The sequence below is a fragment of the Drosophila tropicalis genome, unplaced genomic scaffold (genome assembly GCF_018151085.1).
Source record: "Drosophila tropicalis isolate 14030-0801.00 unplaced genomic scaffold, ASM1815108v1 contig_845, whole genome shotgun sequence".
Classification (NCBI taxonomy): Eukaryota; Metazoa; Arthropoda; class Insecta; order Diptera; family Drosophilidae; genus Drosophila; species Drosophila tropicalis.
Genome location: NW_027173338.1, coordinates 4,186,565 through 4,204,423, shown reverse-complemented (window position 1 = coordinate 4,204,423; position 17,859 = coordinate 4,186,565). Strand labels below are relative to the sequence as shown.

Here is a 17,859-nt window from a genome sequence, read left to right as displayed (position 1 = left end):
AAGCAAATAAAATTTGTGCCAAATATGTTTCGTTAAGTTGTGGAAAGAAATAATTTAAGTATTTTCCAAAACACTACAACAAGGATTTATAATTCGCTGTGGTATTGTTAAATATAACTTTATAAAAACAGAGTCATTAGTCCCAAGCAACAAAATTCTTTACCTAAATTATGAAAAATGTTCTTTAAAAACTGAGATTACTTCCTTAAAAGTGGTTTGTTTTGTGTTTAAATGAGCAACAAGGATAAGGAAAACTCAATTCTGAGTTCTTTATGAATGAAGCAAAACTTAAACTTATTAGATATCAAAAAACATTTCGCCCAAATAATATAATAACTACAGAATAAATTAATGACTGTAGAATAAAACTTATTTGAAAATTTATTAAGAAACTGATTTCATAGATTTCTTATCTTTCATACATATGTACATATGTATATTTTTTAAAATACTTGATGAAAAAACTTTGATTAAAAGTAGTAAAATTTTAACATAATTTGATTTGTCTATCTAAAAATTTGACAAATCTTTTCTTTTTTTTAATACCAGAACTAAGAAATTGGGTAGCTAAAACTAAAATATCTTTATTTTCTTTAACATTTTATTTTCTAACTCAACCATAGTTAAACTTAAAAATTCATAAGTGAGAAAAGAAAATTTTACTTAGCATAAGCATAAATTTTGTGTTTTTATTTAATTTGATTGCTGTTTTCTGAAATTATTATAAATTTCTTTGTGCCATTTTTCAAAAATAAGGAAAAAAAACTACAAATCAACTCGGAGAAGTTTTCTTTTTGCCTTGTTTTGCTCCCCTTAAAAGAGGCAGAACATAATTCTAAATCCGATATGAGCAACCCACCCATATACATACATATACACACCAACACACACTCCTTCACTCAAACTCACACACAAACACACTCACATGCCGGTGTATAGGATGCTAACCCAACCACCCACACAATACAAGCTTTTGATTTTAAAGGAAAAAGAAAAGAGAAAAAGAATACCAAGTCACTGCCCCATCTCTGCCCCCCCTTTAGAACCGCACAGCCACCTGCTGGCACACACACACACACATATATGTACATCTCTCCATCTCACACACGCACACACATCTCTCTGCAGTATTTTTTTTCGCTGCTTGACATTTTGTGGACGTCGCGTCGTCAGCGTCGTCGTTTTAGTCGTCGGCTAAAGTCGTCGCAAACTTGGCATTTTTTTCAGTCTTTTTTTAGTAGGTTTTTTTTATTTATTTTTCTTTTCATTTTTTTTGCCCATATCTTCTTGCGCGTTTTTTTTTTAAGTCAGTCGTTTGTCGGAAGTCAATCAAAAAGCGTGTCTCGCCCTTTTTCCAGATCCCAGAAGAAGAAGAAGTGGAAAGAAAGAAAAACACACACTGAGCCAACCAAAAATCCCGGGCGTGAATAAAAAGCGTAGAACCCGAACTCAACTGAATTGCAATTACAACTAAAAACGAAACAAATAATAACTCAACAAAAAAAAAAAAAAAAAACAGACAATTAAATTGAAATTGGAGTGAAGTTGGTAACCCTAACAAGGAGGTGCGCCAAAAAATAACCTGAAGTTAGTGTGTCGTGTGTCGTCGAGTTGAGTCGTGTGCCTCTCGTACCTGTCAATGATCAATTCATGTTCGCAACGCCCCCACGCTAAGCTAAGCTGCCGATCGATCGAACGATAGAAAGATCCCCCCCGTTGATCACTGACGACGTTTTCTCTTTATCTCACAAAATGGAACGTTAATGAGGTACTTATTTAATTGGATGCCACTTGTTGGTCCCAAACACTTGAATAACAACAACTCTTCTAAAGATTTTCGTTCACAAAAATCTTATAATATTAGACGAATTAAATGCATCTTATTAAAATTTCGTCAAAATAAAGTTATCCATATCAATAGTAGTCTTTGTATAGTGGATTAACGTCTATGAAGCATTAAAAACTTTGCAAATATTTCTAGATACCCAAATAAGTAAATAATGTTAAATTGCTATTAGTCTGTATTTTTCTTATTTAAAAGGACCTAGTTTGTGACCTTCAATCAGTAACTACATAGGCAGACAAAATTAATATTTTATCCAGCTTACAGAAATCTTTACTTGTAATATTCAAAGACAATATTGATTAAACAGTTACATACATTCATATGACGATAAATAAAATAGCTTAGATTTAGTATATAGTATTAATTGATTTAATATTTATTATTCTATTATTTCCTTTGACGCAAAACAGTATCACGTGTGCATTTATCAAGTTTTTATACGAATTTTAAACTATATAAGAGGAATACCTAAGGACAAGAGTGACCAGTCTTATTAAAAATTGACAGTGTTGAATAATGTAATAAGTTGGATTTTATTTCTTGATACTTATGAACTTTATCGAAAATGTACATCCAAGAGAAAAATAATACAGATATTGTGACCGTAAAATATTTAAGGGTCGAAAAAGTTATGTAAAATTAAAAATTCCGATCTAAAAAACCGAAAATTGAAGTTAGAACAGTCTACTGAAATAAGGACTTAGAAGGTTTTATTATTTTTAGCTGGAAACAAAACTTTTCTACTTCATCCCAAAATATACTGAGCCCAAAGAGTTTTGCTGTTATATGTAAAACTAAAGATAATTAATATATCTTTCATATCTCAAATTACCTTTGTTACGTAAGAACGAAGACAAGTTCTCAGAAAATTCGTATATCTGGAAATAGAAGTTTATTTAGGGTAACCCACTTTATGTATTTCCGATTATAATGCTTCAAATATTTATTGGTCTTCTATTAACATTAAAATCAATTTAATGTTATTACTACAACAAATCGCAAGCAAACGCAACTTATCTTTATAGAGCGAAACGGTATTGTGGTTAAATTTAAAACAAGATAAAAATAGGCAAAAACAATTTAACATAAACAAAGCAATAAACGATACTAAATAACCAATTTTTGATTGGGAATTATATACCTACATACATACAAACATCCGAACAAACCAAAAGCAAACAGAGAAAGATTGAGTGAGTGCATTTTGCTTTTCGGTTCCCTTTGATCGAGTCACGGCAATTGGTTGCTGACATGCAAAGAACATAATTTGCTTTCCATTCCAATATTGATAACAATCGAAAGAAAGAGAAGTTACTTTGATTTCCACTTCGTAGTCGTTGCCTTTTTGGACTTGGACCCTCGTATGGGCCAATTTGTTGACGATTGATTTGTGTTTTACAAGTGCCATTAATGTCATGCCATATGTAAATGGTCGGTCGCACCCCTATATCAACATCATCACCCATTACCATCCACCCACTTTCCACCCCACCAACTGCTCCACCTGTCCTCTCTCTCTCTCTCTCTCTTTCTCTTGTCTGTGTGGCACCCACTTATACAAGTTTTGCTGCACTTTTCATTTATCTTATCGGTCGACCAAGAGACGAGGCGGCCGTTTGATCGTCACATTTCCTTTGATTTCGATCGACTCTCACTCGCCTCGTCTTATCACTCATTTGACTTCAATTTGTTTTCAATTTACAACAATTTCGTTTTTATTTTGTAAATATTTATCACTTTGTCTATTTCAATTGTTGACAATTTATGAATGAAGTTTATTCTCCATTTTTTTTTTTTTATTACTGACCCCAAATTGACTTTGGGAAATTAATCGACTAAGAAAACAGGAAATGCATTTATTGTAATCATAATTGAAATCAATTCAAGAAAATGTAATATGTTTTGCTGTTTAGATAACTAAATGTCATCGAAACTGACATCAAAGAAATGGAATAACTTTTGATTGGTAACAGGTGATTTGCTGTTAATTTGTATCATTTGATTAAGGTCATTTCATAATGTTTTTAAAAACTGCTAGAATAAGCTTACCGTTGACTAGTTTCAACTTTTCGATTCACTACCATTCCAAGAGGAAAGGACAAATAACTTTGCTGATACAAGTGTTAATTATATCCTTTAAAAGAGTTTTGTATCAAAAAGATACGAATGTCACATTCAAATGACGTAATCAAGAAAAAATTATAGTTTTTACTAGTTATGCACCTACTATATCCGCTTCAATTATCTCATTGCAAATGCCTAGTCAATGCAATTCATTGTTTTAGTTGTTTTTTTTTTTCTTTACTGAAGTGAAAATCAATTACGCGGCGAATGTTATCATGGAATCAAGTGACGATAATATATTATACATACCTATATATAGATATTTAAAAAGCACTTAACAGCAAATTAAGCTTTCAGCAAGGGAGCAAAGAAGACATTTTTAATTATCAACTAGTTTTTTCTTTGTTGCAGCATCAACAGCAGCCCCCTTCATGGGTCAATATCATAATCTGAGACAGCAGCGGCAGCAGCAGCAGCAGCAACAACATCAACAAGTTGCTAAAGGCAACAAGGAGCAGCAGTTGGTGTCATAAATCAAAGCGACGCAATTTGCTGCCTGCTGACGAACTGCTGTGAAAAAAAGAGTCAGCAACAACAATGCCATTATTGCTGGCCAGCAACAACAACAACAACCACACCAGCAACCATAACAGCAACAACAACAACAAACACAATTCCCATCATCAGCAACACTTGGACTCTAAACAGGCCACGATGTTGCTGACGTCTATACCAACAGCGGCAACATCAGCAGCAGCAGCAGCAACAGCAACTTCACTAGCAACATCAGGTGTTAATGTTCAAATTACTGGCAAAGGCGTTGTAGCTGCTGCTTCTGCCTCTTCTTCAACGTCTTCAAGTCTAGTCAATGATCATTTAGCCATGGCAACAACTGGAACTCTAACATCATCAGCTCTTAATTATCCCTCTAACTTGAGTCATTTGAATGGCTTTAACCCCAAAGACATTAGCCCACCAATTTTAATCCCAGTTCCACCCACTGCCAACAATTCACCTACTAACAACAACTACAACAACAAAAACACCAACAACCATATAGAGGAAATCTTACGTCTACCGCACATACAAGTTAAACAAGAATTCATGGAGTGTGGCATGGAAAATCATCAAACATCAGGTTAGTGAAATTAATCAATAGTTGTATATCGATTGCTTAAAGTGAGATGCATAGGCTTTTACAGTTGTTTTTGGGATGTTATTATTCTTTTCTATTTTTCTATTCTTCTTTTCTGTATTAAAAATATGTTATTTGGTTAATTTAATTTTTAAAATCATACATTATATCGGCCTATTCGATCACAAGTGAAAGTGTTTCCAAGTGTTTATCAACACAACTATTTGAGATTTCGAAATTTTTTTATGTTTTTTAAAAAGATTATTTAAAGTGAATTTTTGATTCGATAATTATTGCACTTTCTTAAAAACTGACAGCTGATAACTTTTGCGTATACCAAACAATATATCAATTGGAATTCCGTTTCTTTTATATTGTTAATTTAATGCATGAAAGATTCGTTTTAAGCTTTTTATTATTCAATTAATGATTGATATTGTTAACTGATAGTTCGATTACTCAAAAGAAATATATTTTCAATCTTATATGACTTCATATTAGAATTTTTAGATTATAATCTAACAATTGATAAAATACTCTTTACTCCGCACTTCTTATAAACCCTTTGTCACAAGCCTTTGCCTCACACTATTGCAGAATTTTATTGATTACTTTTAATATCGATTATTTTTAAGAACTATATCAATCGCCTTCTTCTCTTGAAACTTGACTAATCAATCTCAGTGGCCTATCTCCGGTTTCGCTGCCGTCTTCTCCATTTCCCCTCCCTAAGAGGTAATTTCGTTGCAATTCAATTAGCCACCAACCGATGCATAAAATTTAAATAAATGTTTGATTTGAATTTAATTGCACCTGTGTCGAGAGACAGAGGCGAGCTGCACCATTCTACCTACAATGTTCTACACATTGATTGAATATTAATCATTAAAACAGAGAAGAGAAGAGAAAACTTGATCTGGTCTGATTGTGGTCGTGGCTGAAACTCGCTCCATGTCTATCATCATCAGATCATCAAAGGGACGCGCTAATCACACGCTGAGCCAAATAGGATCTAATTTCCACACAAATACAAAGCACTGAGAAAAACCTCAATCTATATGCAAACCGGGAATAACAAAGAATCAAGATGCACCTCTCTATCTCCGCTTCTGAATAACTGACAGACTGCATTCAAATTTCGCGCACCGTTTCGAAGATAAATGATGATCGTTCACAGGTCGTTCAAAAAACTACCTGTTCGCTTGAATATAATGTGTATGTATGTTTTAGGTAGGCCGTCGATTTCGATTTGAATTTCGGTACAATAATTAAGAACAACAATGGGTTTTTATTGAGTTTTTTCCCATTCCCTTTTTTTCTCTTGACGGATTGCTTCTTTTGCGGTTCTCGAGTGAGAGAGCCTACAATTAGTTGCCCTATCTCTAGCCCTAAACCATTCCATTCCAACTATGTATGTACATTCATTTCGATCCCCATTGCAATTATCATAATTATTTTCATTCATGCGGCGTTGCATTGAGCTAAAGATGAGATATTTCGATTGGCGAGATACATTTTACTTTGCCATCTGAATGAAAATTTCTGTTGTTCTTGTTGTTGGTTTAACGCCGCAGCGTTTCCTTTTCGTACAATAAGGGAAAATGGGTAGAGTGTCGGCTGATGAGGATGCATTCAAATATCTCTCGGGTCTTTGTATTGCTTCATTTTTCTTCTCTTCTAACCATTTCCGGCACTTGTCACTGCTTAAGAAAAGAAACTTCATTTGCCATCGAAGAAACACAAAAAGGGCTAACACGATCATTTCTTGTTAAAAAGATTTAAAAGCTGTTTCTGAGATAGTTAAAAATAAATTATAAATTATATTATTTAACTTTCTTAGAAACTATTTCTTAAAATATTTACTTTCAAAGTTTTCGAATATGAATCGTAAGGCCAATTAAATTGAGACGAGTTCATTTTTTTATTCTCTTCATCTTGTAAAGACTTCTTCCCCTTCGCAGTCAATACATATGTACTTAAAAACCCGTTAAGTGAAAAACGAGGTATTTACAATGTGTTAACAAGAGGGGAACATGGCCATTTTTCTTGAATAACCCCTCGACATATCCACTGACTTACTGGGTTGACAAAAACCTCGTGTGCCAAACGCATGCTTATGAGATTTTCAATTTTTTATGCGTTTAAACAGATTTCACTTCTGTTTTTATTGCCTCTCGTCTAGGTCGCCCCTTGAGGTTGGCAAAGAAGAGAAAAAAGGCAAAAGGTCGTCATCTTGATAGAAGAAGATGCGACACAAGGGACCCGGGCTAATATTGCTCGAGTAACAACAAAAAAAAGGACTCTAGGAATCGAAAAGTTTGCACAATCAACGCCCTTGCCGCCGAGTGCGAACATTTATGAAGATTGAAAGGGTTGTCAAACACTTCATCCATCTTTGAAAGGGAGGGAGACACACAATCGCACACACACGGAAAAGGGGGATGGATGCCGAGCATCTTCTTTGAATCGTGGCAAAAAAAAACTAAAACATCTTGTTTTCTTTCGATTATTGAAATTGCCAGTTTTACCCATCTTTTAGGATGATATCATTCCCAGCTCTCAAGGGAACTCCCTTCTCTACTCTGTCTCCTTCTTTGTGTGTGACCTCAATTGTTTGTTTAAACAACCAAAAATTGATGCAATATTTATGGCTCATTAAAGTTCAGAGCACTCATTCATCTTCATATGTAAATCCATTTCCTTTTTGCCTTTGATCTTTCGGAAATGCTCTCATGACATGCAAAACACACAGCAAACACACACTACACACACAAAAAAACCTCTTTAAGTGCCGCAATTATCAGAAATTTGGTAAAAAAAAAACTACAAAAACCCAAACCGTAACACGCGACCGGAAATTAAAGTCATTTTTAGTCAAATGAAATTTAACCAAGTTTTGTATATTTTTGTTTTTTTTTTTTTTTTTTGTTATTTGTAATTTTAATATATATCATCGTTAGGCATCTACTTCTCCTATCTCCCTCTGAACGTCTTTGTTTTTTGTTTTTAAGAGATTTAACTCATTAAATGGACAATTGTAAGTAGCCTAAAAGTTTAGTTAGGTGCCTCCGCGTGTTTATACACAACTTGGGGTTAAATGCACTAGAATATGAGGCATAAAAGCGAAACTCAAAAGCAAAACGTTAAGCGAACGCAATACTCTTAATATTTTAATATATAAGTAGGTACCTAGTTATTAGTCTAAGATATTTATCTGGAAAACATATAAAAAATCATACAAAATATATTTTGCATTTTTCTCTTTAACATTGTATCTAAGACTATGACAAGTTTCAAATAAATTTTGAAAATATATTTTAATGATTGATCAATTTTTAAAGAGAGCTCTAGTTTCTGGAACGTTCTTTAGTAGTTAGTTCAATGTCTGAGATAATGCAATATATAATTTAATAACATTTTACATTGAAAGTATTTGTAACAGGTTGAAATTTCGAAAATTGTTTAGGAATTTTTTCAGGTGCATACAAAAAACATTTGTCCATTGTGTATCTAATGTTTGAAACTATAAAAACAATCGACTTAGTCTATAGATCATGTTTTATACTGTCGAACGCCTACTTTCTTCCACACATTTCTTATTTTTAGTACAGCTGATGATGATCATCTCATTGTGAAAATAGAATAGAAATACTAATTGATTTTAAGCAGAACCTGACTCTACTCAAAAAGAAAGATAATGTGGGCGGTTCTCAGCAATATTTGTCTTTTGACTTTGGCAAATGCCAGCAATACCAGCAGCAGCAACAGCCCCGACACCTTTCTCATTACAAATTAATGGCATTTTTTCCTCTCAACAAAAACCAACAAAAGGCCTTAAAACAAAGAAGAGAGAGAATAAGAAGCGCAATGTAAAGAAACTACCGATAGATCAACAGTTCAAGCGATCAACAGATCACCAGCCAGCAGGCAAAAAAAAAAAAAAAGGTGTAGAAAAACTGGAAAGAAAAACAGTTTTCCACAATAGCCAGCCATCACGCATACATAGATAGATACCATATACATACATATGTATGCAGGACGTAGTCGTTAGTTGTCGTCACTGAAGTGCAAACTCTAAAAGTCAGTCTGCAGACGCCTGCTGCATACGAAATGATTCGAGATATTTGCTTATCCTTCGTCCTTTCGTATGTGCATGCGTTCATCGAGTTTATCTTTAAGTCTAACGGATTTTCATGCATTTGTTATGGATTTTCGGCGCCAGGTCGGTTACAGGTCGCTTGGGCTGCAGGTAAAGTCAGTCAAAAGATCAACCTACTGATCTGGCCACTCAGCAGGACTTCTTCTTTCAAACAGTGACTTCTTAGCCATAATCTGCATTGCGCATAGATCATTAATTTAACAGTTTCTCTTTTTGAAAGAACAACAGGCAAACCTACACATCATCTAGGTGGTCTTCCATCCATCCATCTATCCGTTCATTCGACCATCTCATAGGCAAATCAAATTGCAAAATAAATCGTTGACTATGGGAAAATTGATCTCATAATTGCATTGCCCATCCACAATGAGCTCTCTGGCGAAATTAGCCTCCATAATCCTCCACTCATAGCCATTCTCTTCTATCTCATTTGCTCTCTACCTTTCTCTTTCTGTATTCGATCCCATTAATTTCATTTATGTAAACCCAAATGTGCCTAGACTTTGGGGCTTGTCGCTTTTAATATCAAAAAGGCGTAGACCGCGTAATAAAAAATCAACTTGCTGCACACAAAAATCTTCGCTGCAAATGGTGGGTGAGGTCTATGGGAAATGTTGTTCACCAGGGTTGTCAGAGTGCAAGGGTAACTTGACTAGCACTTGACAATTTTAAGAACCTTTCGAAATTCCTTTTATCCATAGTTTTATTATTATCTTTAAATATTTCTTTATCCGATCTTGGTTTTGATTTTCCTAAGATCATACGTTTTGTTTCGAAAGGTAATGTGGCAACCCTACATTGATTAGTTGCCAGTATTGTTCAAATATATTTTTTGTTATTTTTTCGGCCAAAACCATGTTACCATAATTACATGCAGAAAGCAGGAGACCAACTTGGCGGCTTGCTTCCGCCGCTTAGCCAATGCCTCATCTTCAAAAACCTCTTCCATTCGCCTTTACTGGCATCACCACCGCCACAGCCACCTCCACTTCCATCATCCCACAGAGAAATTGAACAAAGGGGGCGTCATCCCAAAAGCAAAGAGCCACAGTCAAGGCAAGACAACGCGCGATGGCAAAAGGCATGGGGGCAAGGCTCTGGCATGTTGAGTAAAGGTAGTAATCCATTCAGTCAGGTACCAACTACCAAAACAGTTGCAGTCAGTGCAGAAGTTGGAAGCAGAAGACAAGTGGAGGCACTCAGATCGATGCTGTAAGCCGGGTGTTCATGGTGAATTATGAAAATCGTTGCGAAATTAAGTTAAGAACTTTGTTTTTTTTTCTTCTTTTTTTTTTTTTTGGTTCTGTTGTTCTTCTTCTGTGTAGCAGGAAGCAACAGCAGCAAATGCCAAGAGATGACATCGTGTTAAAGGTCAAAATAACACAAGACGTTTTAAAGTTAGCCAAATTTCCAAATTTTTTTGTTTATGGATATAAAAATTAGTATCCCAAATTGCTTAACAATGTTATCGAATTAAATAGCAGGCAGCTCCTTTTTTAAATTTTTCAAAGTCTAAAATATGCAAACAAAAATATTAAAAATGCCACAAATTATATTTTAAACTATTTTTGAGATTCAGATTTTCCTTCTTCTGTTTTAACAAGTTTGTTACCTATCTCCATTTCATCAAAAATGGAGATATGATAGTTGTAAGCCCTAAATATGTCACGCTGTCATCTCTAATATTTTAAGCCAACCATCGAAGACTTTGGCTTTATTAAATGGAGATGATCAATTTAAATATTTTGCAGTTTGGTTGTGCGTGAGTGAAGGAACTGCCCTGACCGTGGCCAGAAAATATTCCCATTCCCCCATCTAGATCCAACCTCCCATACCACCACCTGAACCACCTTCACATCGACTCTTCTGCCGACGATTTGTATAAAAAATGTGCTTCATTTTATTTGGCCGCGTCCGGCGTCCGCCTTCATTTCGGGGCACAACAAAAAAAAAAAAAAAAGAAAAGCAAAACCCGCCCCGGACTAAAAACAACAAAAAGTCAAGTAAACCTCGAATGTTCTTGCCCCAACGAAATGCAGCAAACAAATCGCATATGGATCGCGGGAGCCAGCGATCGCTGCAAAGAAGAAGGCTTCTTCTTTTTTTTTTGGTTGGTATTTTCTTTTTGGCCAAACGATTATCTAAATTGCATATGAAATTATTTTAATTAAAAATCTAATTTTCTCCTTTGGCTCTTTAACTCCACCTACTTGCAAAGGTTGCGGTTTGAGTTTTAAGTTTTTAGTTTTCTTTGGTATTTAACATACTATTTAGGAAAAAGTCGATTCAACTGAACTCTTGTTCAATGAACCTTTAATTTGACGCGATTAAAATGATATTAGCAGCGGCTTGGCATTATGGTCTTCACATATGGTCCAATCCTCGAGGGTTCCCTTTTGCCCCAGCGAACGTAGAGTGAAAGAAAGGTGTGAAGATGTCGGTTGGCGTCAGCTGGATAGTCCAAGGTTCTTACACTGCGTGACCATTTATTGATTAATGATAGGTAATTCTTGGTTGTACTTGACATAATTGAGGCCAGTTCCGGTTACATTTCGTTACATAATCTTTGGGCTTATGAGAAAAAACAATTTCACTGCACCCTCACAGGATTTTCATAATGCTAAAAAAAGGAGTTATGAGAGCAACAGGACAAGGAAATTACAAAAGAAGAACCAAAAGAAACCAAGTAAATAATGAGATAAATTATTGTTTTGTTCAGTTTTTGAAGAATATCTTGTCAATCCATACGCCTTATGCGTAACTTTTTATATCCAATGAAACTCGCGATTAAAAGTTTTTTGTTTATTTTATTTGTCTTGTTTCTACCAAACCACACACTTTTTCAAAGGATTCATATCGGTGCCTAACTTACACTTAAAAGCCTCACTAAACTCGGGCATGTTGCCTAGAGTGCCCACTACTCGAAACTCATCATAGGCATGCACATCAGTCTTTATTTTACCCAACTTGGAAGCATCATCCTTGCCATTGCACCAGGTTTGAGCAAATTTGAGGAAGAACAGTTGCTTATTGGTGAAGTCCAAGCCACGCAATGGTTTATCCTGCCAGGCCTTGTCCCCGGTTCGCTTCTTGTAGGCATAATAGGCCATTCGCAGGCCCACATTGTCGGCAATATTATCACCGGAAGTTAGACTTCCATTCGTTTGTATGCCCATAACTATGAATTTATTATATTGCGATTCAAGGCAACGATATCTCTCCTTGAAATTCCTTAGCGATGCTGCGGACCACCAATTGATCCGTTTGCCATCATAATTATATTGATAACAATACGAGTCGAAACCATGGGCCATTTCGTGACCAATTATATTACCCACACCAGCGTATTTTAAAACTGGTGGAAAATCCAGATGATAGAATGGCCACTGGGACATGCCAATGGTAATGAAGGCCAAGTTCAAAAAGTCCGCATAGTAAGCATTGACCGTACGAGTCGGCATTAGCTGAGGTATCAAGGCTTTATCCACTGACTTTAGTCGGATCTTGGCACGATTATGTTCTAGTGTACAGAGATTCTCATACCAATTTGTGGTCATCTCAATATCCTTGTACACCTGATCAATCATATCACGATGCTGCAAATCATCCGTATAGCCCACCAAAATATCCATAGAAGCCAATTTAGTTTTCGCCTGTGAGCGTGTCTCGTCGTCTAACCATGTATAATGATCGAGGAGATCATAGAAGGTATCTTTTACATCCTTGGCTATTCCCAAGATATCGGCACGTTGTTCCTTATCGAAAACTTTGCCAATGAACCATGGCAGCAAGGCGTAATTGAAATAGGTTTCGGTATGCGAACGACACTCACTCTTCACACCACCCAACTTCGATTGGGTCTTCCACAGGGCATAGAACTTAAGCAGAGCACGATATTTCACGTAGGATATCAATATTTCCTTTTTGGTACTTTCAAGAAAGTAAACCAATTCATTGACATTATCCAATTGATTTAAAACAGGCCAATCCGCATTCTGGGAATGATTAAATGCCACCTCGAAATATCTCGTCCAATTGACTCTATCCAAACGGTGTTTGCTAATGAATTCCCCTAATGTAAGTTGTTCCGTTTCGTTGCGCACTTTCGCATGATCTGTTAGATTTTTTTCGAATTGTGTGAGATTCGCAAAAGTCGAGAGAAAATCCTTAGCACCTTTCTCATCGAAACCAAAATCTTTGGTCATATTCTTCAGAGCCTCCTCTTTGATATTGGCAAAGAGTTTTCCCGGTGGTGTTAGGAGTATATCAAATTTTCTTGTTAGCGTGCTATAATGCACCTTCATGGGTAACAAAGGATACACTTCGTAGGATGACATAAAATTGATATCTATCCAATTTAATGAATCATTTTTTGCCACATCCTTAAATGCATCCTCCTGCAGATTCATTATGTGTTGATAGCCCTGAGACATGTTTGCTTTCATTTCCAAACAACTTGCATAAAATTGCTTAGCTTTCACTTCCGCTGATGTTGAATTGACTTCCAAATCCTTTTTAGTGACATTTGTCAGAAACTCCAGAACTTGTTCATCTATTTTCTGCTGAATAGCATATAGAAAACTTGTATTGCGCGCCTTCTCTGGTATTATCTCCGACTTTTTCCAGCCACCACAACTATATTCATAGAAATTCTCACAAGGATCAATGCTACGATTCATGTTGGCTAGCACAAATTTTCCATACTGTTCGAGTAACTCTTCCGTATGATTTATATGCTTGGGCAGATAAAACAAATCGTCATTATCGTTGCCATGTGCCACCGGACACCAAATCATCAACGTGATCAATAGAGCTTTGATCATGATGCGTTACAAAATTTTCGTGGGGTTCTCGACTAACGCGCCCGTTCAACTACCGCAAATGTTCTAAACTTTTTTGGCAGTCAACATTGGCAATTTATATAGAGGACAGCAAGAGAGAGATGGTGTTGGTTCTACGCTTCAGATGACGCGTGTTTATGATTACAGTTTACTCTTCAGATTAAGCCAACGCTAGAGATGACAGCGTGATGTAAATGAAACCTTTGTCGATGTCTAAGGAAAAGTATCAAGTTAGACACTAAAATCTAGTATAACGAAACTTGACTTATTTACTCTTAAGTCAAATCAACTGATACATAAATTTCCAGTTAATTGTTTTTGTTCGTTTTATTTCATAGTAAGAAATCTTTTAAAGCTTTCTTAAATCCGAGTTTTGGAACATATTTTTCAATTATAATCAATCAACTTTATTTTCAGTCTATTTAAAACTTTTTTGCCATCACGCCCTCATCTCTGATATACAAGCATAAGCTAATTCATCTCATCATCATCAGTTTGTAACCACAAAAATCGCATTAGTGGAGTGGAAAAATTTATTGTTATTCTAAATCTCTGATTCCATACCCAAGATCTTAAGCATTCTCCAATTAAACAAAAAATAAAATAAAGAAAACAACCAAATTTGTGCCAAAAATAACAAAAAAAAATCACAACCGCACTTTGAGCTTAAAAGAAATGTTTCTCTTATCATTATTCACTTATCAGCAGGTCGCAGCTCTTCTGTACAGCAAAAGGGGGAAAAAAATAAAACAAAAGTTTATAACCTATTTTATCGCTTATGATAGATCAAAGTTTTGCTCTGTGTTTGTGTGTTTGAAGTGATTTTAAATTTCGTTTGTGGCCCTAACTGAATGTCACATGTTAATGACCCCATTCGACAAATAATCGCAGCAATTATAATGCAAACATTTTTCTAAATGGTTCTCAACTGTTGATCTGGTATATGATTTGGCATTTATATTGTACCCTTTATTTGTGTGAAGAAAGGGTATATAAAAATAAACATATACCATTGATAATTCGTTTGGTCAATCAATATATACTATATACCCTTACATCTCTCTCAGTTACTAAAACATTTAAACCTTTTCATTTTAACTTGATTATTTTTAAAGATTTCTTGTAGGATATCTAAATGTCGGTAATCCAAAAAGTTAAATTTAAGCACTCGTTAGAATGGGCAGACAAATAATTGAATATCAAAAAATAATAACTTCTGTGTGTGGTCTACAGTTATTACCATAGTATAAAAAATTATAAGGAAAAACTATAAAATGAAAAAACCTTTAACAAAAAAAAAAAGAATTGAGTTATGTTCAAAGAGATTTTCCATTGCGTAATTTGAAAGGAAATCCTTCTCGAAGGCATCAGCAATTGCATTTGGCTGTCACTTTTGTGTTACTCCCCCCTTTTGCCATTACCTTTTTCACTTTTTTCTTCATGCTATTGCTGCCCTAATGTGTTTGCCAGCCGGTGCATGCAACACATAAAAAGGTTGCAGGATAAAGGATAGTTTTGCCGCAATAGGAATCAAATAAAGTACAAGTAAGACTCATGCAATAGAGGTTGGGGGCGGCGAGTTGCCTCAGGTAAAAGGATGTATTCTTCAATATAGAGCCAGCAACCGGGTGCCATGTTAATCGCCATGTTGCAGGTAAATATAATCGCGCACAAAGTAACAATGGCAAAAAAAAGAAAAAAAAAACAGAAAATTGTAAACTAGAGGAAGAAAAAAAAAACTGATTTAACCGCCAAAATATCGAAACCTTTGATGGAGAAAATAGATCTTTCAGTTGAAACAGCTTGCTTTTAAGACGCAATCCTTCCTTCTGTAGCAAATTGAGCCTAAGGTGGAGAGAAAAGGATTTAGTTTACAATTTTCCTGTTTTTTAACAATTGCCAGTTTTGTGGCTTGTGGTAAAAAGAAAGGGAACTGGAGGAGTAGATGGAGGAGCAGCTGCTCCTACGTCAAAGCAACTGTGCAAGCAGAGACCAATTGATTGAAACTTTCACCTTGAGTTCTTTATACGAATGACTTGACAGTGACAGGATATTCAATCGAAATCAAAAACCCGAGAATTAAAAGTCAGCACAGAAGGAAAACGAGAGGGAGAGAGAGAGACAGTTAAACACTTTCCCTTCTGTCAACTCTCATTTCATTTTCATAATCCCTGGCACACTTCCCATGCCAAGCAAACATCTGGTTTTCCATCCTGTGAAACCCTCTTTAACCCTTTTTGCATCTTTAAGATGTCGCGTGGCCAGCACACGCCCAGTTTCTGAATATTAAAAAGAAGAGGGTTAAATGCTTACTAATATTTTCATTATTATAACAAACAATTTGATAAGCCAGTCGGTCAGTCTAGTCACATTCTCCCCTAACTCATTTATTTCGGCATTTTTACTTTGTTCTAGCCCTAAATCACATTACCTTTCGGACAACTGGACAATTGGTTAAACTTAGACCACAATTACCTACATATGTAGCTTCTGATTCGTGAACTTCTCTCATTATTCACACAGTTGGAAATATATATATATTTTTTTTTATATCTTTCTCTGTCTATGTATTTTTGTGGCGCTCTAATGAACATTTTGCGGTTACCTTGGACTTGGATTTTTATTTTTGATGATCACTTTTTTTTTGTTTTGTATTTTTTTATGTAGTATGCATCATTAGGTGGCAGTTTCATTCATGAAATGATCTCAAATAGAGTAATCATCTGACAAACAGTAGCCAGAATGAATACACAAGAATTTTCAGCCCAACACTGAAAAGATTAAAGTTTCTATAGAAGCAATCAGTTTGAATGGAGTTTATGATAATTATATAGAAATTTTGAAATTTTATAAAATGAAGAATGATAAAACAAAACTTAATTTTGGAGAACTAAAATCCTTAAAAATATTTTCGATTAAGGAAATTTTATAATATTATCCAAAAGATTTTGTAACATATTTTATACAATAACTGTTCTTATTTGTAATTGCTTATATCATATCTATCCAAATCTCTGATCCCTTCGCCCTTTCATCGAGACCATTAGTAGCCTTCACAATTTCTCTAATAGAGTTACAAAATAGTCCTTGCCCTTACTCCACCCATTATAGCCCCTGGAAAATGCAAACGCCCACACTTAATGAACAAATGTTGAGATTTTGCAACCCATCGCCCTCTCTCCACCCTTAATAATAACTATAAAATACAAATTATATACAGATTTCATAATCAATCAAAGTCATAAATGAAAATCGAACTAAAACGGCACGAAACGAACTGATTAAACATTTAAAAAAAAAAAGAAATGTGGAAAAATGATTGAAGGAAAAGAAATAAAATGGCGTAACAACCCCCAGAAGGGGCTAGAGTTAGGGGGGTGATAGGCGTAGCAAAATGAAATAATGATGAGTAATTGATAGTGACAGCCCTCGGAATGATAGGTGGTTACAAAAGGCAGGAGGGAAGTTATAGGATAATGATATCTGAAAACCCCTTTTTTCTCCCTCTCTTTCGCTTTCTTTCTCTTTTGCGTATTTTCCCTTTTTTTTTGGGTAAAAAAGTTGGCAATTCGCACTTAATTTTCCCTAGGCAAGTCTATAAAAATGTGATTGTATTTTCCAGCGATTGAACCCTTTCTCTCTTCTTTTATTCTTTCCTGATTTATAGTTTTGGGTCCAACAACAAGCTGTCGTCCGACAAAAACAACAATGTTAAATCCATGGTATTTAAGGCCACCCGATGGCGGCTTGGCCTATCAACATAATAATTATAATAAAAATGGCAACAATAATAAGGATATAACCGTGCAACAGC

The 17,859-nt window shown here is 35.2% G+C and overlaps 1 protein-coding gene and 1 long non-coding RNA gene across 2 annotated transcripts; one reads left to right on the top strand and one right to left on the bottom strand.

The window, feature by feature from the left end:
* Positions 1-1,498: 1,498 nt before the first annotated feature.
* LOC137580585 (uncharacterized) lies at positions 1,499-17,848 on the top strand. The gene is made up of 3 exons (XR_011033021.1): positions 1,499-1,768; positions 4,322-5,048; positions 17,713-17,848. It is a non-coding gene; the product is annotated as an uncharacterized lncRNA (long non-coding RNA).
* On the bottom strand, positions 12,027-13,955 carry Nepl7 (Neprilysin-like 7). Its single transcript, XM_068294681.1, has one exon. It carries the CDS (start codon positions 13,881-13,883, stop codon positions 12,027-12,029), a length of 1,857 nt encoding a protein of 618 aa, XP_068150782.1. The 5' UTR covers positions 13,884-13,955.
* Positions 17,849-17,859: the final 11 nt, after the last annotated feature.